We start from the raw sequence: 24,710 nt of genomic DNA, 5'->3' as shown, positions 1-24,710 counted from the left end.
GAAAACCCTGCGGGCAATGGAGGGACCAGCTGGGGGGGTCCCTCTGCCAGCCCCCCTCCTCTCCGCCCGCACGGCACACGGAGGGGCACGGCAGAGCAAGCCGACGGCACGTGGCGTGCCAGTCCTGCTCCTCGTATCTTGTAACCTCCAATAAAAGAAATGTGGCTGTAGGAAGGGCGTCCTCCTTGCTCTATGCTGTCTGCGTGGGAGCAGCCCCATGCTCCTGGGGCAAAGCTCCCGGGAGAGCTGGGGGCTGTGGTCACAGCAGGGTCCCCTTGCAGAGCTCGGGGTGCCGGTAGAGCCGTCAAGCTGACCCAGGATCACGCAGCGTCCGTGTCCCTCCCAGCACCACTCTTCCCAGGGGCCACGCTGAAGAGCTCCCCAGCGCAGGACTGGGAGATGGGGCTGAACACGCCGCCCTGCCCGTCCTGCCCGGCCAAGGTCTCCAGCCCCAGCGGCGGGTGCCAGGAAAGGGTGGCGGGGCTCCCTGGCACCAGGTGAGCAGGGGATGGCGACCGGCGGCCATGCTTCCTCACGGCCGGGAGACTTCCCCTTTGCAACAGCCGTGGCAGGAGCCAGCAGCACGGGTGGACAAAGCTGCAGCTCCGCAACTCGCCGAGCGCTCGAGCTGCTCCCCTGCTCTGCGCTTGAGGTGGGTGAAGAGGTGCAACCCCCCCCCCCCCCACTCCGTGGGCACCCCCCCACCAGCCCTGCGCAGGGAGAGCCGCCTTGGGGGCTGCAGGTTGAAAAGGTGACGAGGGCCTTTGGGGACAGCGAGCGAAGGACACGCCGCCCCCGGGACACCCTTCCCTTCGCAGACAGAAGCCTTCTTAGGTGAGTGCCGAGCCGGCTCGTGCCAGAGCCCCTCGCACAAAGCAGGCGCTGTGCGCAGAGCGCGGGCGGCTCATAAAGACCTCCTTATGCGCCCGCCGCCGGCTTCGCTCGCCAGCTCCCAGGGCTCGGCACGGCCGCTTCGCTGGAAGCCGGGGTGGAAAAAGCCTTTCCCCCGGGTGCAGCGGGGTTTGGGCTGGCCTTGCCGCGTCATGAAAATCCGCAGCTGGTCCGTGCCGACCGAGGAGAGAGGCTGGGATGCAAAGTATTACGGGCGTAAATATTTATTCCTGTGCATGAGGTGTTCCAGGCAAACCAGGCACCCCGAACGTGGTTTTGTACGAGGTTCTCACACCCTTCAAACCTCCGGGTACAACACAACCGGACTACACCCACACCACCCGTTCCTAATCGTAGTAAAACTTTTGCAAAAATTCCTTTCCCTTTTGGGCACGAGGCCTTCGCTGAGCATTCAGCACCCGGGTGTGGGGTCCTCGCTGGGCCCGCAGGCCCCGGTTACCGGGGCCTGCGGGCCCAGCGAGGACCCCACACCCGGGTCCGTATAGAACAACCCGTATAGAACCCGGGTGCCTATAGAACAATCGCGCTCGGAGGGTTTTTGTCCCCTACGCCCCGCCGTAGCCCTGGTTGTTACCATGGCGACAGGCCCAGCGGCCTGTGTCCGAGGAGAAGCCGGGAGCTGCCGTGTAGGCCTCAACCGGGGGCCCCGCTACCCGCCTGGGTATGAGGCGGGTACGGGGCCGCTGTCAACCGCCTCTGCGGGGAGAAGGTGAGGAAAAGGCGGTGGTGGAACAGCGGGGGGAGGGGGGGAGAGCGTGTGTGTGTCTCTACCCGGCCCTTCCCAGAGAGGCTGCCCGGGAAAGCCGCTCGCTCGGCCCAGTGTCTGCCCGCACGTCCCCGGGAGGTGCCGGTGCCCCAGCGCTTGGTGTCGGGTAACTGAACATCCGAAGGGGTGAACCTGATAACTCCCAGCTGAATTACTGTTAGCTAGTATGGCTAATCAGCGTCAACTCAGTTACCACTCCTCAGTCTCCGGTGATGGAGTAAGCCCTGATGGTGGTTTATACTCAGCTTTTTTATATTGAGTGGTTTCTGTAGCTGAGTAGAAAGGAGCACTGGGCATACCCAGAGTGTAGGGCACCCCACTGGGAAGGGGAGAGGCTGTATCCTCGAGACTCTTCACGTACAGCTTTGGTTTTCATCAGTATTGGTGGATAATCAGCACATCAGCTCCCAGAGAAGCCATGGAGTTGTAAGGGAAAGGCAGGAGGAACTTTGCTTCTGAAACCGGACAGATGAAGCATTACACACGGCTTTCTGCCGCCTTCTGGGTGGGCCTGGCTCTCCGGCCAGGCTTTTATTAGGAGAAAGGAGAAACTTGGGAGTTTCTTCAAATAATCTGAGTGGGTTTTTGTAAACAGGTAGCTCAAAGTGAAGCACAAGCAAGTTTTCAACAACCTGATGAGAAAAATATCACATGAATAGTAACTTTCTCATCATTGATGAGCCAGTTGCCGTGTAGCAATTTGAACTGTGAGTGTAGGCAGATACTGCTGATTTCTTCAAAGACTGAAGTTAGAATTTATTTTTTTTCCCAGCCCGCTTGTTGGTAAAACTATGCTGATGAGCTTAAATTACATTCTTTGATGTTCTCACCCACTACTTCTCTACCAGTTGACCTCAAAAGACATTCCCAGCCCTTTGCCGGGGCCTGATGCAGGACTGTTGGTGTACCAAGATCTGAATCGTTCTGCTCGCTCTTTCAGCACGTTGGCATGCTTGCTGTCTTCTGGCCCTTCGGCATTTTTCTGGTACTGGAACCGTTATCAAAAATACCGCAGGTGAGCTAGAGACCTCCTTCTTTTCTTTCAGCACGCTCATGTGCAAGTTAATCAGACTAATTGAAGTTGCTTATCCCTGCTAGATGTTAATTTAGCATCCTCTTTAGTTACTCAGGAACAGTGAGCACGGTCCAGCAGAGCTTCTCAGTTTTGCAATGCTACCCTGTTTTGTACTCCTTAGTATCTGTTGCACCTGAGTTTTCCGTGGAGCAGCCCAAGTCTCTGCTGTTAAAAGCTCATCCTGGTAAAAGAAAAGCAACCACTAAATAATCCAACACAAATTGAAAAAAGGAGAAGTCTCTTCTGAGCTCGTAGCTGTTGTGCGAACGGGAATCATAAGCATCAGGAACTTTCCAGGTTATGGTTCGTAACTCATCTTTGCACCTCAATCTTGCTTTCTCCTGCCAGGAGTCCAGACATTGTAGGACAGCTGAATAATCAAGCTGCTTCCTGCGTGGATGTCCTGCATACGTAACTTTCTGTTCTGTTCTTCTAGCAACGGTCTGCTTTATACTCGTGTTGTGGAGTAACTCCTGCTTCTTTTCCCCTTTTTGTCATTAAATTATCCGTTCACTTTTTCAGTTCCTAGTCTTTCCACTTCCTTTGTTGCTGACAAAGGAGTCTCTGTTTTCTTGGATGCTGTGTAGTGCTAAACTGTGGTTCCAGACCACGCGCTCCAGTGGGGCCGCCCGCCCTCACTACGCTTCTCTGCCCTAGCTGGAAGGAAAACATGAGACAGGTGAAAGCATTTGTTCTGCCGTCATCCATAACAGCGTTCTGACACGAACACATCCCCAGACAACAGCATGTCATGCTCCATCTCCGGACTGCCACCAAAATAGCCTCCTTGCTCTTTTTTACTCAATTTAGGTCTAGAACCATTCAAAGACTGGCAAAATCTGCAAGTTTCCCTTAGCTGGAAGTTTGGGGTATTGTTGTTTCACGCAGACATCAGCACTTGCTTTTAGAGTGTGTAGTTGTTTTTTCCCTTTTGTTACTATCGATCGCAAATCCCCTGTGCAGAGAGAAGTCTCTCCTCAGATGTGTCATCGTTTTAGTCTCTCCAACTTTCTGTCCACCTTGGAGCATATCTCCAGGTCGAGGGCTCAGTCACGATATTTTCGTATCACATATTTTTTGTTTTCCATTTTTGATTTCTGTAGATGAATATCTGCAATAAACCTCCTAATAAGACAGCTCCAGAGAATTTGGGCGAAGCTGTTCCTGAGGTGCAGGTCCAACGTGCTCGAAGGAATGGCTGGAGCTGGCCTCTGCACCTTTTCCAGATTATTGCCTGGTTGCTGTACCTCTTCTTTGCACTGGTTGGCTTTGGAATCCTGGTTCCTCTCCTGCCCCGCCACTGGCTGCCTGCTGGCTATATCGTATCCTTTGGTCAAGAGGAGAACGTGGACTGTAATAAACTGTCAGTGGGGTTTTTTAAAAACAGGTGTTAGGTAGCGTAGAAAGCAAAGGAGAGTAGCTGAGCCAGAATCTTTTTCTGAACTATAGCCAGAGTCTTGATCTTCTCCTGCCTGTAAAAAACAGTTATTTTGAGATCCTCTCTGCCCTTCCACTTTAGGTAGGCCACTAACGTTCTGCTTGTCTCCTTTATCACTCTCTGTTAAGGTTACTATCTCTGCCTCCGAGACTCTTTTGCTGTCTACTTCTGCCTATGCGTCTCCTTTGCTTTATATTATTCTTCTACAAGTCTGCTGCAGGGTTTGAGGGAAGTCATACTAAAAAGCCCCTCCTGAAACATCCTTGCTGTGATGGGAAGCCAAACTTCCCTGTGCTGACCAAATGAGTCTTGAAAGTCAGCTTTATATGCTTATGATTATATGGTGTGGTTGCTTGCGATAGCTGGCGGTTGGATCTTCTCCCAGGCCCTTCCCTGTCCTCTGTAGAAATTCTGTGAACCTCAGAGGAGGGATTTGTCACGGTACGGTCTTGAGCAGCAGTTTAACACACGTGTGATTGCCCTCTAAAGGTGGGCAATATCAGAAGATGAGGTGCTTACACTGTGAAGGCATCTTGTCTTGCGTGCTGCCCAGCAAAGCCTAACTCAGCCCGGCCTGATGTGTTTTCCACCTCCCTAGAGCTGTGTGTGCTTGCTGCTCCTGCAGCTGGGAAGGAGAGGGACTGGAGATGGGGTGTGCTGGGGAGCGATCCCGATGCTCCCAGCGCCACCTTGTCTCGTCACCTTGCACCCAGGGAAGGAACTTCCTCACGGCCAGAGCCTGGCTCCTGGTGGACTAGATTGTCTGGGGCATTGCAGACTGGAGGAGGGTATCCTGAGATTTGAATTTAGTACTTAATAAGCTGGTGAGGGTTTATAATTTGCGAGTGAGTGTTTGTTTTTGTCATCTCTCCTGTAACATCTTCCTGGTGGAAAAAAAAAAATTGACTAAGTGGCTCAGTGCCACTTCGTGCTTTCTTAGCAGAACCAGATAACCAAGAAGTATTATAGAGCGAGTCTTGGGAAAAGTTCTGAAGAGATGGGATATGCACTTACATAAATCAGGTGTATAAATTATTTATGTCCATGGAGCCTTTGATATGTTTGGGATGCTTTTGCTTCTCATTGTTTTAGTTACACCTGTGTGATTTAGGCATTAATAAAATTGGCTCACAGTGGTCTTGCCTCTACTTATCTTACACAAATCCTTGGTATTATGACGGTTCAAACCTCATGAATTTGTCTACCAAATATCTTCATAACTCAATCTAAAGTCACTCTAATTCAACAGATTGTATCCTAAAGTTTTACTGCCAGTTAATAAAGCAAAAATGTCTCTTTTGTGTCAAAGGCGAATCTCTTCCCATTGCGCTACACCAGTCATCAGACCTCCAGTCAGCTAGACCTCTCAAAGACCTCCTTTTCTTCCTTACTACACTGCTCAATTTTCCCTAGGCCTTAGTACGATCAATGATGTGCACGTCTGGGTGTCTAACAAATGAACCGGAAGGTTCATTTTTGCACGCATGCTCATTTAGTCACAGTATATTGCAAAGCAAACTCTCGAGCACAGTGGCACTCTAGGCATGCAGGGTTGCTGCTTTGTATTTGTATATTCTTAAATATTTGTATATTCTTTTGAAATATTGGCAGTTACTTCAGGTGTCTGATCAAAGGTACTGCTACTGTGTACTTGCTCTGAGTTGCTCTGGCGTTTAGAAGTAAGAACCCAAGCAGGTAATGTTTCAAGAAACAATGACAAATCCTGGATACTGTCTGTAAATTATGTGGGATCCTAGTTTAAAGGGGTGATCCTCTTCCTTGGGATTCTGAGTAGGGAAAAGGAAAGCAAGGTGATCAGTACTAGTTCCTTGATGTGACTTTTTTCTTCTTTCTTGGAAGTTTGGTCTTGTGAAGGGGCGTGTGCACAGCCTTAACTGACTGTTCCTTTCCAAGGAGTCTGTATGGACTAAGAAACGCGGACCTGTGTCAACAATCTGCATGTGGGGTGTTATTCTGGTAAGTAAAGGTAACTTTTAAAAACTCCTGTGCTAGGAAGGACATTTATGTGAGGCAGAGTAGTACATAATAAGGAGGGTTGTTCCTGTGGATGCAGTTATCTTTTTCCAGAGGGTTTTTATTACAGCACAAATGTCTCCGTTGATAAAGCTCAGATTAGTGTGCTGCAATCAGTTATATAGTGATTTCTAATTCTAAGCCATATATTTCTCGTCTGTGTGGGCTTTGTCTATTAAGGATAAAAGTATATGCATTAAATCCCTCATACAATCCTTAACTGTGTACTTCAGTGTCCAGGAGTCTGTTTTATCTACCATTTAGTTGTCCATCTTACTGCAGTCTCCATTGATCCTGCGGATGCAAATGTGCGAGAAAAAAACTATCTAGGGCCTCTGGCCACCTTCAATCGTAATCAACATGCACATGTCATTGAAAACCATCATTGCCATGTCTGTGATGTAGATGTGTAAGTATCTTCTCTTTTCCTTCTACTACTCTGTCTTCTTCACCATTACACTTCACCATTAGTCTTTAATGTTAGACTACGAGATGGAAATTGAGCCCCTGAAGCTCTATAGCATGAGTTAAACTTCATCCTGTGGCAGGGCTTGACATCCTGCTGTCACATGTGCTCGTGGTTCTGTGTTTTATTTCATCGCTCACAAGTTGTGTGGAGAGGACTGTACCGTTCCGTGTTACCTGGATGTTGGTGTTTGACCCAACAGTTTGTAACTTGTGCACCTATATGTTTGGGTATCGAAGTATTCCTGACGTTTACTTGCTGTTACCAGGAAAGTAACTGGAAAGTCACAGTGCTGCCACGCTAACACCACCCTTTCTTTGGCAGGAGTGCCAAGTCAAAGCACTGTGGAACTTGCAACAAATGTGTCTGTGGCTTTGATCACCACTGCAAATGGCTGAACAACTGTGTGGGAGAGAGGAATTACTGGTAAGAACCCCTTCTCTTCCCGAGACTCTCCTGCATCTCAGTCCAGTCTGTACTCAGCCACACAGAACTGCTTTTCTTTCAGACCCCAGCTGAATAAAATCAGTCGTGAGAAAACTAGATGGAGAATGCAAGTGTGATTACGACATTCAAATAACCAGGGATAAAACTCCTGCACTTAGAATTTTGTAGCTGAACATCTACGAGTGAAAACAGAGAACATAATCTTATTATTTGGTATTAGGAAAAGCTTATGGGATGTTAATTGGGTGTCCTTAATGCTTCTGAGAGCTGGAGTGGGAATAGAACCGTGATTGTGCTGTCCCTGTCTCCGAAACAACCTGCATCCAGATTGCCTTCCCCACGAGACCTGCCAATTGGCAGGAGTTGCAGCAGCATATAGGCACCTCTAATCTGTGCCAGGTTTGAGATAAAGAATAAGGAGGCTATTGCTGATTATTGCTTCTCAGTTTACTTTCCTGCACTAAAACCACGTGGAAAGCAGAGAGCTGTTACCACTGGCTGCCACGTTACACTGCTTTCAGATTTTGTGCAGGAAGCTTTTTGTGTGTCCTAGATATATGTGACTGTTTTATAACCACGGTTACTGTAAAGGGTCACAGTTTAGTCCCTCGGGGTAACAAATCGGAAATAAGACTGTTATTCAGGATCCGTCGTAAGTGTAAGAAAGCATCACAGTAATTTGAGATATCTGTCTATATGTCCGTCTTTACTGGAGGCTGGGATTTTGAATGGTATGTGTGATGTTATTAAAGCCACTCAGACATCTCACCTTCTTGGCAGGCTCTTTTTGAATAGCGTGCTGTCTGCCATTCTGGGCCTTGGGCTTCTGCTGCTCGTCGCTTGCTACGTCTTTGTGGAGTTCTTCATTGATCCCGTGATGCTTCGCTCCGACCGGCACTTTGATGGTACTAGCAGTGCTTCAGTTGAGCATCCTGTGAATCAACCAGCGTATCTCGATGTGGGGTTGGATTCTGTGGGCTCTCCCCCTGAGGAGGAACTCCATTCCTTACTCCTTCAATTTTATATTTCTGCAAGAGTATCTCTGCCCAGCTGGACGGAATGTCTTTCCTTACTGAGCTGACTGCTCTTCCTAAAGGCCTTGCAGACACAAGATTTCTTAGGCCTCCAGTGCAGCTACTTTTGAGTTAACAATATTTCCAGCTGTAACGTTTAGTTAAGAGATATTTGATACCTGGACAGTCTATTTACCTCCAACTCTTTTTTTTTTTTTTTTTTTTTTTTTACAGCTCTAAAGAACCACACGGACCGCTGGTTTGTGTTTCTTCCTGCAGCTCCTGTTGAGACTCGGGCATCTGCCATTTTGGTCACGGCTGGGATTTTTATTCTTCTGAGCCTAATGACCGTGATCCTGCTAGGCCACCTCTTGACCTTTCACATCTATCTCAGTAGGTATTGTGTTCCTGTCATCTACATCCCTGTTTCACGTTCCTCTAGCTTCTTCTACTCATTCTGCATTCACTGCGTGTTCACCCGTGTCGCAAATATACACACATTGTGCAAGACTACCATTGAAAAGGTAGAAAATTTAGGTTTAACATTATACATTTGGTTTTCCCGCAGCACCATGTAGGCTTATCAGTGCACGTGCAATATGAGGTTTGCGTTGGGCCTGTGCATTCATGTGTCTAAGCTATGTTTTCCTGGAACTGAGAGCAAGTGGGAGAGCAGTAGAGAGGCCAGGTAGGATGAACTGGTTCATTCCAGCTCAGTGTCAGCAGTGGTGGGTTCAGTTTGGCTCCGCGTACGGGCTTTGGGGAGTCTCTTCGCTCTTCATTATGAGAGAAGCCTGTTTCTCCGTTACCCCAGAGAAACGTGGATGGTATTGATCTATAATTCTCCTAGGAGGCCTGACATCCATGTCAAGGTCCCTTTATCGATGCAATAAAACTCGTGGAATTCAGGGGAAGAGTTTTTTTAGAAAGGCTCATCATTAGATCTCCTATTTGTTGCTCTGTCAAGGAGGGATATTTATGTTTGTTTATGTACAGATGGGCATCAAAAACTTTTTTTCAGCCATCATCTAAAATGAAGCCAATGTTGTTTGGCTGCCTGATGTAAGTGATGACGAGAAAAGATCTTACACTTGCAGTAGTCGGTGGTGCCAAACCTAGGGAAGAAGGGATGTGATGGAGGAGAAATGAGGATGACGGTTACAGAGGATCCTTGGATGGATTTTTAGGTTGTCACTTAACAGTGATGCCAACACAAACTAGGTCAGCGCAAACCAGCACAGCTCCAGAAGCAAAACAGTTGCATGGCTGAAGTGTAGCATTTGAGGGGTGAATGTTCCTCAGCTGGTGTTAGCATTACAGTCAGTGAGGTCATTGACTGTCATTTTCCTTTTGCAGCCTCTTTGGGTTAACTTAAATTTGCTCACGCTGCGATTTTGCTTTCTTGGTGGAATTGAAAGTTGACTTTGCTGGGTTAATGGTGATGCCTGGAGATTTCAAAGGTGGATCTAGCGCTGTAGAAAGACTAAAGGCATAACAAGGCTGGGGCTGCTCCAGGAAGATTTCTTTTGGATGAAAAAGAAAGGATTATTTGGTTTAGTAGAGTGGTATTTATCTTGTCTTTGTGTACAATTTCCACAAGAGGGTGCTCCTTCCCTGGGATAAAGACATGCTTTCTCTTGTCAGACACAAACGTGCATGTGTTACACTAGTTCTACTCTGGGTTTGGGGGATTTTTTGTTGCTTATCTTGTGATTTTTTTTTTTTCCTCCTTCAGAACAAATTTTGAACCAAATTAACTTTTATTTCTGTCCCAATTTTAAATCTTTATGACTTATGTGGAAGCAGAATTTAATTATTGTTAATTTTTGTTAGCATTTTGTTACATTAAAATCCGCTACCCTATTGAAACTGGTTCCAGCTGTGCAGAAGTGTGGTGTGTTATGTCCTTGCTTAAAAGGAGTGATGTTACCACATGGAAGCATATATTGTGTGTTACATATGAGTATGCATTACACTTACAACTGGGATTCAGGGAGATAAAGTATGTCTGGTTTAAATTCCTTTTATTTCACACCTGTAAATGTCAGTAGTCTCAGCTGAATGCTTTAAGGTAGACAGTGTTGGACTGAACTGTCTAACTCCTTTTGGGACTAGAAATGCAATTTACCAATTAAAACATAATTACTGTTCCTGAGTGTGGTGATTTAACCCCAGCCGGTAACTGAGCACTATGCAGCTGCTTGCTCACCTGTCCCCCCCCACTGGGATGGGGAGGAGAATGGAAAAAAACAACTCGTGGGTTGAGATAAAGACAGTTTAATAGGATAACAAAGGAAGAGAATAATGATGATAATATATAAAACAAGTGATGCACAAATGCAATTGCTCACCATCTGTGGGGAAAAAACCCTTGATGCCCAGTCTGTTTCCAAGCAGCGATCCCACCTCCTGACCAGCTTCCCCAGTTCTACACAGAGCGTGACGCTATATGGTAGGGAATATCCCTCTGGCCAGTCTGGGTCAGCTATCCTGGCTGTGCTCTCCAGCTTCTTGTGCACCTGGCAGGATGTGGGAAGCTGAAAAGTCCTTGACTTTTAGTGTAGACACTACAACTACCCAGCAACGACTAAAAACATCAGTGTGTTATCAACATGATTCGCATACTAAATCCAAATCACAGCACTATACTGGCTAGTAGAAAGAAAATTGACTTCATCCCAGCCAAAACCAGGACAATAAGTTTTTCTTCATGAACCTTTTTTTTTTTTCCATAATTAAACTGCAGAAAGAAAATAGCACCCCCGTGAGCAGTGCTGTCTATAAGTTTCACATTTAAAAATCCATCTTAAGTCAAATATGACTATAAAATTTTAGAATATAGCTTTGTTATAAGCACAGTGAAATTTTCAGAATTACTGCCCTGATTTTAATTACTCGCTTTAATCACTCAAAGGGAAGGAAGTAGGTTATTCTCAAAATAGTAGGTTCACGTATTAGAAATTACCAGTCTTGACTGAGACTCAGTTCTAGAGGCATTCAGTGAAGCATGGCACTGCAAAAGTTTGGAGGGAGGATATTTTTTTTTTTCTTCAATACTGAGAGGCCAATAGTAAACAGAATAAAAAGGAAAAAATAGTAGGGAATGTAGGAAGGGAATATAGGGAAGGATATGGGGCTCTTCACAGGCTATGGGTATATATTGCACAGTATGTGCTGCAGTGTTATCTGGCCAGACAAATGCAGGGTTTTTTAACTAAATAGGTCTATTAACAGTGCAACTTCTAAAATATTTTAAGTGTTCAGAAACCAACAAACTCTAAATTAAAAATGGTTTACAGCCCTTTGCTCATGAAGCAATATTCCGTTTCTCAAACAAAGCATACGGTACCATTCTAGGAATGTTTGCCAGCACCCTGCACCGTCCCCGTTAAATGCGTTCACTAATCACTTGACTGCAGACTCACGTTCATTTTTATGCTCTGTCTTCCTGGCCAAATGGATCTTGAATTCTTTTTTTAATTCATAAGATTACTTCTTTAACAGGAGGGGCACCTTCTCCTCTGCTCTCCCTCTCTTCCCTGTGAAGTACTCCTGTGTTTAGGGCATGGTTTTCAGAGGTGAGACGTTACCGATACAAATGTTTTCAGGCAGAGGAATGATTTTAGCCTGGATGTCCCATTTCCTGGGTATCCACTTTAAGTACTATGCTACTGTAAAAAGGAAGAATGACTACCAGGCTGTGCGCTACAAACCTTCAGCATCCATTTCTGGGTTTTGTGCTCTAACAATACCCTGGCAGGGTCGTTGTGGGAGGAATGTCCGAGTTTTGGATCCTCGTAATGTTTTGGGTCTCCTGAAGGAACCAAGCTGCTCAGGAATGTCACATGCTTTTGGTCACTCATGGAAGCAGATGTGTTTGTGTGGGGGACCTTAAGAGCCCGTAAACTCGGGTACATGGAAACTCTGGACACATCTATTTGGCACCAGACAAGTTGGGCATTTGATGCTCACTGTTCTGGACATTGTCGCAGCCTCCCCTACGTGACACGCTAACCTGCTGAATTTCTTTTCTCCATTTAGCATCGCATACCTCCTGCCTGAGCTTTCTGTCCCTAGATGGTCTTTAAGGTCCCTTCCAACCCAAACCCTTCTATGACAATAAAGGATATAGTAAGATGTACAGTGCAAAGGTACTTTTGGCTTAGAGTATCAGTCTGTTCGTGTTTATAGTTACTATTTGATTGTATAGTTATTCAAACTGTTTGTGTAAGCGTAATCAGGGAGTGGCCTTTCCTGCACTGACAGATCTCTTTCTTTCCTCCCAGTGTGGAACAAATTGACTACGTACGAGTACATCCTGCAGCAGCGTCCCCAGCAAGAGGCGAAAGAGGTTGACAAGCAACTGGAGCCTTGTGCCTCCCAAGCGAGACCCAGTCAGGTACTCATACTTTCAGTCCACTTCTCAAAACCAGCCTCACTTATCCGCAATGTACAGTTTGCTTCACTTTTGCGACCTCCGAATTTTAGAGGCAGTTGCTAAAGATAAGACTTTAGAGGTACTTTGGTGGAGTTGAGTAGGATGTGAGAGAGTGTAAGGCCTGTAATTTGATGAACACTTTAGGCATAACCAAGTACTGCTTTCAAAGGAATCAATCCCACCCACTTTCTTCTCCACCACTTGTTTTGGGCTTGCACTATCTATTCTCTTCTGCCAGCGCAGCTGTTCGTTACAGTCATGCAGTGAACAGGGTGGGGGAACTCATCTGGGTAAGAATTAACTTTATTTAAAAAAAACAGTTGAGCTCGTGTTTAGCTGTCCCAGCTCCCTCCCATTTGGTTCACCAAGCAGTCACATAAATGCCTGTGTCAGCACAAATGAGGATGACTGAAGAGTCAGCTAGTATTACCAAATAGTTTAACCATCTTGAAAAGAAAAAGGACACCAATAGTGTTCAGAAATGACCCAGATATCTGCTTTTCCTTTAACTGAGCCTACGTAGTAATAAGGGTCCTTGTGATTACCGTGATGTTGATCTGTGTCTCTGCAGAAAGACTTCTACAAGCACTTTAATGCTATTACACTCTGCAGTGGTATACATATTCTGCTACGAATTGAGAGGTTCAGTGTCATTTATTTTGCCGCAAGGCAGCTCTGTCCCTGGAGTTACTCAAAGTTTGACTGGACAAATTTTGTACTGGCTTTGACAGGGGGTTGGACTAGAAACTTCCAGAAATTCTAAATTATTCTGTGATTCTGTGAGCCCCTGTAACTCTATCTAGCTTTATGCAAGTAAGTTACCTACTATACAACCAGTTTTATATTTCATAAGAAATTAACTAAATCCAAGCTTTATCCAAGTATTCTGTGTAGAGATACCGGGATCTCTGGACTCAGTCATAGTTTTTCCCTATCAAAGCAAAGGGGTAAATGACTTAATTCCCTTTCATACAATATAGAGACCCCACTTTTTTATACATATTTTTTACCATCTTGGAAAAATTGAAGTTTCACTTTAAACAGAGGTTTCCATAACAACAAAAATATTTGGCATTTTGTCTTGTAGAGCTTTGCTTACCATGAAAATTAAAACAATAATAAAGCATTAGCTCTAATCACTTCCTAGTTACTGAATTTCGACTGATACTGAAAATACATTTGAACAGGGGTGGACTCTGTGTGTGTGCACATTTGGAATGTAGACATTCAACGATGTTCTCTTCTCTGTGCTGGTGCTTATCTAGATGTGTGTGAATATGATTAATTTGAAGCTTGGAAGAAGCAGGGTGAAAAGGAGCGCTGTGTTTCAGAACTTCAGTTAGGACCTTGGGGAACAAGAAAGACTGGATGATGCCCAGTAACATTTTTAAGAAAAATGTTAACCCACCAGATTTTCCTTGTTTCATACATAGCAACCAGAGATAAACACAAACAAATAGACTGGAGTAGGAGGACACCAAGTGACTTGTCTTTTGTAAGCTGTATTGACTGCAGCCTTCTTTAGCTTGAACACAGAAACCCTTTGTAATTGATCCAAGATGTTGCAAGCATAAAGTGGAAATCGCCCTCTTCCCACTTTTGTCTTAACTGCTCATTCATTTTAGGGGGTAAGAAGAAACATGCATTTCCCTTTTAATCCTTGGTTTTGAGCCTCATTCAAGCTTGGGTGTTGGTTTTGGCTTCAGTTTTCCATGTTTGTCTGTGATAAAGTCTTTGGCTATGTTCAGGTTAAGGATTCATGTTCAGGATTCTTAGGTGCTTGTAGAATCCTTGTCAGAACATGCACAAAGTCAAAAGCACTAATTTTGCACACTTGAGTGGTTCAGATGTCTCAAAAAATGCAAAACAGTTGGACATTTTGCCTCTGTTACTGTACCCAAAGCAGCATGTTCATTTAGCTGTAGGCAGTTGCATAGCAGTCCAAATAAATATGAACTAAACCACAACCGATGCTTTAATGCATAATTGCATTCATACCAGGGAGCTGGCTTTCATAGGGAGGCCAGCTGGGATGTGATTTTTTTTTTCACATTCCTAAAGCTTTGAACTTGCTTTGGACACTGATTCAGGTTGGTGAGGTTTGAATTTTAAATAATAAACAAGGATTTTACTGAGCATCCGTCACATTTTCAATATTGCTTTTCTCTTCCAATGTCTGGTTAAGATGAACCAGGTCTTCACTCTCAGCCTCAACACTTGCAACAGACCCACTTTCCCTAGGACAAGAACCATTTTTTCCTGTTCAATTCTGCCTCCCCTTCAGCCAGACAATGTTTCAGGGCGCTAGCTGCCACTGAAGTGGAAGATAAGATCGGCTGCAGCAGGCGAAGGAGCTGAATTCATCCTCAAGTTGTAACCATGAATCTTGGGGTGGTATTCCACCTCTAGAGGAGGTCTGAGCACGACCAGGATTTGCAAGGTGGTAATGAACTTGGATGGTCTGTAGACTGAGCACTCTGTTTTCAGCAAGAGTAAGAGCTGAATCCTAACAACCCAATTGCAGAGGGTGGCTTCGTCTTGCCGTCACAGTTGAAGGATGCTGGCTGTCCTGCTAATGACTGTGGGAGTGGAGGGAGGCTGGGACTCCATGCTGTGGTTGTAGGTTTTGTCACACTGAGAGAACATTGTATTTTCTACTGATTGAGTCTTCTTCCATTTGTTTCTGCCAGTCAGCTCTAATGGTTTACTTTCTTTTATGAGGCTGCTTTGGTTATACATAATTTATAGAAGGCTGAAGTGAACAAAATGGATTTTAAAAAGCCCTTTCATTCCCTGCTTGGGAAGAAGTTGTTCATGTTATTCTCAAGACGTATCATTTATTAATCTCCTTTAAAATGCCAGTCCTGCAGTCCTGTTTGTATGTCCCCCGATCGTTTTCAGTTACTCTGTGCAGTCTAACGAGGACGTCTCTGCTGCAGCTCATTTCAGCCACAGCGTGCTTTCCTCTGAAAAGACCTGCATCTCCCCACCCACACGCTTACGGTGACACGAGCTTGTGCCTGGTCTCCTTCATTTGTAGCTCAGGTGCATGAGGCTTGAGTGTAAATGTTAATGATGTAAATGTTGAATGGAAATGTAAAGGTCCTCAAGGAGCTTGGAGGAAACATTTAGGTACACTTTGTGTTCAGTCGATGATCTGACTTGAGTTACAAGTTCTATCTGAAATACATGTGGTCAGTGTTTGCAGATTATTAATCCTGCACGTGGATAAACCCTGCATATAATGGCCCCAAACAGCATAATTCTCAAATCAGAAAGTTCTAACATTTGGGATTGCTAAACCAATTCCCTTCAAATTCTATGTTACCACTGATAAACCAGCTGCATATTCCTTTCCACCTCTTTTGTTTTTTCTTTACAAGATCAATTAAACTCAGAGCACGTTACAAAATGCAACAAGCCTGAGGTCCTTCCAGTTTGGCAGCTCTCTTATCTAACAATTACATGAGCACTGAGAGTCCAGACGTTGATGCCAAGATGTTCAAAAGCAACTAGTAATTTTGGAAGTATCTCTTCTGGCGTATAAAGAAGGCTGGCCAAAATTGATCTGACACTGGCCAGTTGTGGATGCTGAGAAAGAGTGATGGGTCCTGTCACTCTTCTCTCTGCCTTTTTCCAGGTCTTCTGCGGGGAAAGATGCTGGAACGCTATAGAGAATCCAGTGTGTGGGCTGCCAATGAATTTCTTCAGTAATATGAAATGTTTTCTGTTTTCTTTTTTTATGCCTTTTCTTTTCATTCCTATCAGCTGAAATTATTTCTTGGCTGCCACTGAACGTGCAGCTCTATTAGTTCTTTTCTAGTTCAGAGACCATTGCTTTGTATGTAAAGTTTACACTACTTTTCCCACATGCATCGCTTTACATCTTTACATCTAGAGATACTGATTTTCGTGTGCCATTTTATCACCCCATAATTCAATATTGGAAGAATCATACGCAACTCTTTGCGGTTGGCTTTCATTTTTATTGCCTTACATAAGGGAGTATCATCACCAGACTTCATCTCACTGTTCTGCTCTTTTGTGGATTGTTTATGAATTTGTTGAAGTGCAGAGGCCCTGGGTCTCTCAGGAACCCATTTGTGAGACGTCCAACTTTGACTTCATTTTCTCAAGTTTGCTGTTCAGACAAATAGGTCTTCATGAGCTTGTTTAAGCTTTTTTTGGGAAGCTAATGCCTATCGCATTTAAAATCCCTCTGTCTTTACCACCTAAAAGTTGCCTTATAATGTTTGTGTGCACACTAAAATCTTTAAGAGGAAGTTGTCTTTCTAGTTATTCAAATTTAAGAGCAGTCAAGTTCTCCTGAGCATGGTTTATCCTTTTTTGACTTCAGGCTTCATACCTTGCATCGCTTGGTACTCTGACCATCTCAGCTGTGTCCTTTTGAGGGAGAACTGGGAGCCCTTTTCTGTAATGCAGACACTTGGATTTAGGAGGGTTATTCCTTGAATAATCTTACATGTTTATGAAAGTTTGTAATTTTAAAGTTCTGGATGGAATTACTTTGAATTCATCTGTACCTGAGGCAAATGAGCAATATATCCCATTCTTTTTTTAAAAACCAGCACTGTTATTGGCCATACAGGATTCACACAAGAAACAGAAAATATGTTTTTCCTGTATATTGCACACTTCCATTTTCATCACCTCCATTTTGAATTTAAAGGAAGGTTTTTGCATTCACTGCTCAACTCCCATGATTGAACTGTATAACTAATGGAGGCTTTAAGTGATATTTTGAATGTGGTCCCAAGAGATGATTAAGCTGGTCTCCGTAAGTGTGCTCTGATTTGATTTTGAATCATATGAAATACTGGCTGGACTAAATGAATGAATGACGGACTTCTAATGGTCTCAGTCATGATTTTTCCATCTTAAGCAGCATACTCCTCCTGAGTTTCAGCTCTGTTAGCTGTAAGGACAGAAAATGTCTGGTGTGTTGCTGAGGAAGGAGGAAGAAGAGATCTCTGTAGTGAAAATCCCTCTCCTCCACTCTGTGTCCATATTGTTCTGAAAATATTAATTTTTTTTTTTTTTTCTTCAGGAAGCAGAATTTTTTTCAGGTAATCCTGGCTATACAGGCCCTGGTATTCAAGTAGAGGAATTCTCAACAGTAACTTCGGGAAAAGGGTGAGTAAAGTTGTAGATAGGAGTTTCCCAGCAGTATCTATGGTGAATGGGAAATTGTCACCAAAGTCACTGATGGACCCTAAGAAATACCGAGGAGGATAGGGAGCACCAATGTTTTGACCAAGGTGTGGTGAAATCTTTGTGTTTCAGGAGGGTAAATACCTGCAGGAGTACTTGCCTCCCCTCCCTTGGGAAATATCTTTCCTAGAACACTCTCTTTAGGCTGGTTTATATTAAAATTACTTTAAAGCAGCCTGATTTGTCCTGTAATTCCTATATTGAGCTTGTTATAGTTCGATGATTTCAGGTTGTTGAGAGATGAAGCACAACAGCAAAGTCTATAACACAGGCAAGCACTCATGGGAAAACAGCATCCTTGTCTCTTAGTTAAGCTTTGCACATTAACTCATGTCCCTGGGGAAGGGAGAGGAAACCCTTAGTATTTTCCACAGTTGAGCAGGAAAAGTTTCCCTGTAGTTTTGCTGGGAATGCTGTACAAGGCAGGGGATGCTTCGGTCAGGCCGATGTGTATGTGCAAGCAAAGTGGGCGTCGGAGTTAAGTCATGTCTAAGGGAAGCATCTTGTGTATCTGCCGTGTGTTTTAGCTTTTCAAAGCTCTACGTCGGCAACGATGAAGCTGACCCCGGGCAGAGCTCCTCTCCTGACCTCCCATCTCTTCACTTTGCGGTCCCTTCTCAGGTGAGCAGGGGACTCGGTACGTGCCATAACCTCTGCAGCTGGCGATTCCCCAGGTTGCGTGGGCACAGTCTCACTCTAGCGCAGCCTGTGGCTACCTCCTTCGCACACGTGCTTTTCCTGTCCTCGGCATGTCTCTACAGGGATGGCTGTGCCTTGCAGTCACTATGTCCAAGTGATGCTCTCCTGTCTCAGCTTGCACGTGGGATCAGATATATTCTGCAGTTCCCTCATAAGCTCACAGCTCAGCTCTAACACAGCTGTAATACAATTTCTGCTGCTCGAGTGCAGTTCAATGACTGTATCTGTACTGCTTTGTTGATGCACGTTTCAGTTTATATGTTCAAATATGGATGTTAAAGCATCTGCCCCGGGAAAGATGCTGTGTGTGGATATGAAGCTTGAGGGTATGAAACAGCTGTCCAAAGTCAAGTTTTCTGCACTCTTGATATCGATCTATGTGCGTCCAGATGCTCTCCCCACTTGCTCAAGTGGCAGGTGGTGGTGCTCTCCCCCTTTCCTCCAACCTTATTAATCAAAGTCTTATCATTTAGATGATAAGAAAAAAATTCCTTTTCAACTATACTTGTATTTTGGACAAGAGCTTTCTCTCCCTCGGGATGTCCTGTGCTATGTGACTTTTGGGCCCCTCTTCTAGTTTCAAATGCATTTGTCCACCGGTGTCTCATACATCCTCCAGCTGCATGAGACAGCAGCTTAAAGGTACCTACACACATGCATGCAGATAATGTGTGTGTTTTCATTAAATACCTGTTCTCTATCATTGCTTTTTAGTAACTCAGTCTTAAACTATAAAATATTCTTGGTCTTTGGTCATATCTAGTGATCATTATTAAAAACAGGAGGAATTAAAAAGAGGTAGCAGTTAAAAAAACTGTCTCATTACTTTGGGCTGATGAAGTGACTTCCCTTTTCTTGGGCCACTTGCTTTCACAGCGACAGAAAAAAAGAAGAAAGATGACGCATAAAGCTTCTTCCTCAGCAATGGACAGCAGATCTAAAACTCATGCTACACCTCGGCCCTCTTTCCCAGATCCCCAGTCAGGTGAGAGTGCACCAGTCAGCTGCTTGGCTTCTGGACTGGATTTCTGGTTGCTGGCACACAGAAATGAAGTGTGTCATGAAACCCCAGCGCTGGCAGGAAGTTAACTTGCCTAAGAAGGGAAGATGAGTGCTTCTGAGTGCTTGGAGATACTCTGAAATCATCAGACTGGGGTACACTGCTCAGTGTAGAACTCTGTACCTTTTCATATCTATTTTTGCATAAATATATGTATGATTTTCTTTAACACTATCAGAGTTCCTGGGCTTGTTTATGTCTCTGTGGGGTTGAGGGATATCTCTCTCTCTCTCTCTCTCTCTCTCTCTCCCCTTAAGCTTTCTTCTCCCTTTCTTTCCATCTGTAGAGTTCCCAGCCACGGCTGCTGCCACCTCACCTTCCCACAGACATCAACTCTTAGTGCCAGCTTTTCCTCCGAGAGCTCCTGTGCCCCCCAGCAGCACCGGCCTCATCCAGGCAGCAGGACCCCCAGCTGACTATCACTCAGAGTCCGCCGAATCCATGGATGAGATTCCCGTGGCTCAGACTCGCCTTGGGAGCACGGCCCTTCATAGGCCGCCCAAGAATAACTCAAGCGACTCTCAACGCTATCCCTTGTCCACAGACAATCCCAGAGGTGACAGGAAAAAGAATCTGTATTCTGGGCACAAGGTAAAAAGGAAAAGCTGCCAGCAAGACGGACGCCTGGAACAAGACCTGGAACTTTTTTCTAAGACTCCTGCTGTGTTTGTAAGTAAGAGCAGTGGAGAACCTCATGTCTCTTAGGCCCAGCCCAAGTGAGAGCACATCCGAGCCACGCCACAGAAAACGCACCAGCATGTGGGCAGACATGATCCATGCTTTAAGGACATAAGGACAAACACCGCAGCGGCCTAGTGACCAGCTTTCCAAAGCCATAGCCTTTGGGGACAAGGCAAGAGCTTGTCTTTCTATTTGTATGTTGCTGTTCAAAGACCTTAACTCCAGTGACTCTTGACTCATTCCCTGGAGGTAGCAGCGTCCCTTTGCCTGACGCTGTCCATCTTCCAGCAGAACCAGCTGAGAGGCAGTAAAAACCCCGTTGTTTCTGGCTGCTGCCTCTCCCTAAGGCAGGAACGCCCCCGAGCCCAGTTCCACTCTCCTTGCCAAGGGGGAACGGTCTCTCCTGACAAGGATGTGCCCAGGGCTGCCACTGGTCAAGGACTGCAGCATTAGTACTCCGTAGAGGGCTGAGGGACTCATCCCTGCGCTGTGTGCTTGCCGTCAGGCTGCAGTGAGACATTTCTCATACTCGACCAAGGGCAAGAGGCAATAAGGTGGCAAACCTGAGCTAGGCATGTTGCTAGAGAGAACTCGAGCGCTTTCCAAAGGAAAGGGCTGTCCTCTCCTGGCCCTCCACACGCTAGTACTGCAGTAACTTTTGGGAGAGTGTGTGGAGAAGAACATCTCTGCTGTTCCCTGCACCCTGAAAACTACATTTCCCATCTGCCTACACCCTGTCGGTCTCTGGATCGAGCACAGGGGCTTCAGCAGGTGGTCAGGGAGTAACCTCAGGATTGCCCTGTCCCTGTACCGCCCCAAGCCAAGTCCACCACCAGCAGGTGCTCAGCAAGGCAGCGTAGTTTGACCTGCTCTGCCTCCCCAGCACCCACAGTGCGACTTTCTCCTCAGAAGCTCTGGGATACAGCAGGTCCCAAAACCTTTCCATTCCTGGGCTGCCAGATCCACATTAGTCCACAGCCAAGCTTGGAGTCTCTGTAGCGCAGAAAAATCTGTCAGCAGACACTGGGGCACGTAGCCAGTGCCTCGAGTCACGGTACCCTGAGAAGCGAGAGCTGTCTGGGCTGCCACGCTACAGTGCCTCGGCTTTCCCTGCCCTCTCAGCTTCCCCGGGCAGCATGCCCCGTTTCAAATTCCTGGCTGAGCGCTGAGGCCAGGGCTGCCAGCAAGCTCAGATCTGCCCAGCAGCCAGTGAACCTTGGAGCCCGGGATAGCAGCTACGCACGCGTCCCGATGGGTCTTGCACCCGGCGTGGGTGTCCCTGACACAATTTGTCATTTGACAGCCACGGCACCTGCACAGCCTTGGCGCCCTGAGCAGCTGGCTTGGCCGGCTGCACCGTTTCTGGACAGGCCCCCGGCGGTGCACGCTGCCGGTGTGTGTGAACACACAGGTGCCCCAGCAGAGAAGAGGAAACCTGGGAAGTCTTTATCACCCTACCAAATGTTTTGATGCATGGAAACCACAAACAACCCTTTCTCCAGACCACAGCGGGGGCAGGTTAGGGAAGGACAAGACAAAGTGGGGTGCTATGTGAGTCGAGCTTAGCTGTTCCTGCCCTTCCCTAGCTCAGTCTGCGAGCATTCGTCAGAAACGGTTCAGAGCAGGACAGGATATCTGGGAACAAACGCTCTTTGGGCACAGCTACCACAGGACAGGCAGGCTCGACTTCCAGCTTTGAAGTACGCACTTCCCAGCCCGGATGTTGCCATTCATCCCAGTACTTACACCGTCTCTATGAGGTGGACACAAAGTCCACTTCCCCTGGAGCTTTAGCCCAGATTTCCTTCTGGAGAGCTCACATCAGCAAACAGAGGCAGGAAGGTGCCCGCTGTATGTCGAAAGCCTCTGCCCACTCTGGGAGCACCCCTGAACGCTTCGGAAGCAGCCCAGCGTGTCACCTGGCCAGCACCGTGCTGTGTGGTGCTGGTGCAGCAGATGTTGCAGAGCGGTGCTTGCCTTCAAGGAGAAGGCAAAGTGCTGCAGCTGCTCCTGGAAACGCGCGATCCTTGCAGAGCTGAAGCTGGAGCAGGGGAGCCCTCCCTTTGCTGAAGGGTGTGTGGGGTAAGTGTGGCTCAGAGACAGAACCATCCAGGCCGAGCAGTCCTTGGGAAATTCTGGCAAAGCAGCGTAGATACGATCACTGACCCGCCATACTTCTCTAAAGGGTTGTCTACCATCTTCTCTGTTGTCTGATCTTTGACTCCTGAAAGAGCTGGAATGAGGAGCCTTGTCTCTTCATCAAATTATGTGAGCCATTGATCAGCAAAAGTGAAGTCTGACGTAGCTGGTGAAGTCATTATGTCTAAATTTGCAGGAAGGGTTGGCCTGTGGTCACACTCCTCGCAGCTTCCCTTGCTGCTGTGGTACTCGCTGGTGGTGTGGGACCAACCGTTGTCAACCACTGATGGATCCTGGTTAAAGTCCTTCCAGTTGTTTCCCCTCATGTCTGCTGTCATCCCAGAGAAGCACACCCTGCAGTAATGCCAGGCTCAGAGTTTTCAAAGGCCCCTCCACCCAGGAAGCATTGGTGATTTCTCTCCAGGAGGAGCCCCTGAGCAGAGCTCGTGTGTTTTCTTACCCCTTGTCCATGCAGAACCTGTCCCAAAGTCACTTATGGAGCTCTTTAGTAGCTCTGTCCACAATAAAATTTTCTATGCCCTTTGCTAAATAGCTTCCTCCTTTTTTTTGGTTTTTTTGCAGTCGTTAATTTATTTGCCCAGTTGATGGTCCCCCCACTTATCCCTGCACCTCTGATGTCCCAGCTGGGCTTAGCACCTTAACCTGTGTGTGAGTGACAGCGGTCCCCTCTCCGTGGGTCTCTACAGACTGTCCTCCCCTTCCGAGGCTGTGCTCACCTGCCAGTTGTCCTACTGAGAACGGCCGGTAAGCCCCAAATTCCCCTGCTGCGCACACAGACACCCCTGAGAGGGGTCTCTGCCCCCAGAGTCCCTGACAACCAGTGCAGAGCCCCACACACTGCTGGGCTGTACTGGTTCTGCCCTGCAGACTTCCCCACAAGGAACGGGAGCCCACGCTTTTTCTTGGAGGACAACGGGATGCCCCGAGGACCCTGATTTGGGAGTTTTATTGAGTAGGGAAGACATTCTTCTGCTGCCTTCAGCTGAGACACGGAACATTTTCTCCACTACATCAAGTGCTGGAGGAGGCAGAATAAATCAAGGCTGTGAAACGTGCAATGTCGTGTCTGTGCGTTGGGGCAGCTGGGTGCTGAGCGAAGAGCAAGGCCCCAGCAGGACTCTGATCTGAACCTCATGGGTGGCAGGCAGGACCGTGTGTGCCCCATGGCGTTCGATTTTTGGCTGGTTTTTGTGTTTTTGCCGCAACCGCATTACAGGACGACTGTTGAAGATGCGTAGTGGGCACGCAAGAGAGAAAACGGTGAGGCTGAGATGGTCTTTAGCTCCTGGGGGAACTGCTCTCTGCCCCAGATCCGTTCCCAGCAAGGATGAACCTTCCCAAGTACGGTTCAGCATCTCAGCCGAGCTGCTCCGTGCCGGGAGGGCTTTTTGCAGGTGCCTCTGCAATACGCACGAGGACCCTGAGTTTGGGTGCTGTGTGTGGTACCCCACAAAGTTGTGGCACTTTTCCACGGCAGGCAGCTGGTACCCTTCTGGGTTGGCGACAGCAGGGGCACGCACAGCCCGGGCTCGCTCCTTCACCGCCTCGTTCCTGTCTTTTTGGGACCCTAATGCTGTTACCCTGTTGGTTCAGGCGCCGAGGGTGTTTCTGCTGCCGCAGCAAAGCACACGGCTGCTGCACTGGGCGAGGAAGGTCCACAGCAGACCTGTGGCAGCAACTAGAAGGAAGGAGTCCCCTTAGGGTACCGCTGCAGAGGCCAGCGTGCGGGCAGAGCGGCCCTGGCCACCACCCCGGAGGATTGCGGTCACCGTGAGTTAACCCTTTGCTACAGCCCGAGACCATCAGAGAGCTGGGTGAGGTGACAGGAGAACTCCTGATGCCTTCAGCTCCCCAGCGCCGCAGAGCGTTGAGGTCTGGCATCCCCGAGCACCTTCTCCAGCACCAGATAAAATGGTTTTTTGCCAAGGCACGAACTCTTCCATCAGCGGGAGGCAGTGCCCTGGACTGGCCATTCCCACCACCAGCCGCTGCGGCTTTTCATCAGGAGCAAGCAATGCATTTTGCAGGACGGTGACAGCTTTCCGAAGTCCTCTAAAATCCTAAATTGCAGTCCCTGGCCACTCGCCAGCGGCCGTACCAGGCCTCGCAGTGCCTGCCGTAAGCCTCAGCCTTGGCGTGGGACATACGCCCTGCTTGCTTTCATCTTCGGGTGTGACTCAAGTTTCTTAGTTTTCTTTTTGAAGTCAAGGCGACCTCCCTCTGGGAAATGATTTTTGGTGAGTCTGTCCCTGGGCTCAGCTTTCAGCACGTCCTGAGAGCGTCTCAAGG

General features: G+C 47.0%; 1 protein-coding gene across 7 annotated transcripts; it reads left to right on the top strand.

The window, feature by feature from the left end:
* The first annotated feature begins 1,481 nt into the window (after window positions 1-1,481).
* On the top strand, window positions 1,482-22,945 carry ZDHHC1 (zinc finger DHHC-type containing 1). Of its 7 annotated transcripts, none has more exons than XM_054840593.1 (12): window positions 1,485-1,621; window positions 2,527-2,693; window positions 3,857-4,075; window positions 6,459-6,634; window positions 7,016-7,117; window positions 7,919-8,043; window positions 8,386-8,544; window positions 12,438-12,550; window positions 17,658-17,743; window positions 18,349-18,442; window positions 19,397-19,505; window positions 19,867-22,945. In XM_054840593.1, the coding sequence occupies exons 2-12, from the start codon at window positions 2,628-2,630 to the stop codon at window positions 20,283-20,285; spliced, it is 1,668 nt and encodes a 555-aa protein (XP_054696568.1). In that variant the 5' UTR covers window positions 1,485-1,621; window positions 2,527-2,627; the 3' UTR covers window positions 20,286-22,945. The 7 variants fall into 7 exon arrangements, with proteins under 7 accessions (XP_054696570.1, XP_054696568.1, XP_054696567.1 ...); XM_054840592.1 differs by having other exon boundaries at window positions 1,492-1,621; window positions 2,619-2,693; XM_054840595.1 differs by lacking the exon at window positions 2,527-2,693 and having other exon boundaries at window positions 1,482-1,621.
* The last annotated feature ends 1,765 nt before the right edge of the window (window positions 22,946-24,710 follow it).

The sequence above is a fragment of the Grus americana genome, chromosome 13, assembly GCF_028858705.1.
Source record: "Grus americana isolate bGruAme1 chromosome 13, bGruAme1.mat, whole genome shotgun sequence".
In the NCBI taxonomy this organism is placed as follows: domain Eukaryota; kingdom Metazoa; phylum Chordata; class Aves; order Gruiformes; family Gruidae; genus Grus; species Grus americana.
The sequence above is the reverse complement of the archived record's forward strand: the minus strand, read 5'-3'. Positions and strand labels throughout refer to the sequence as shown.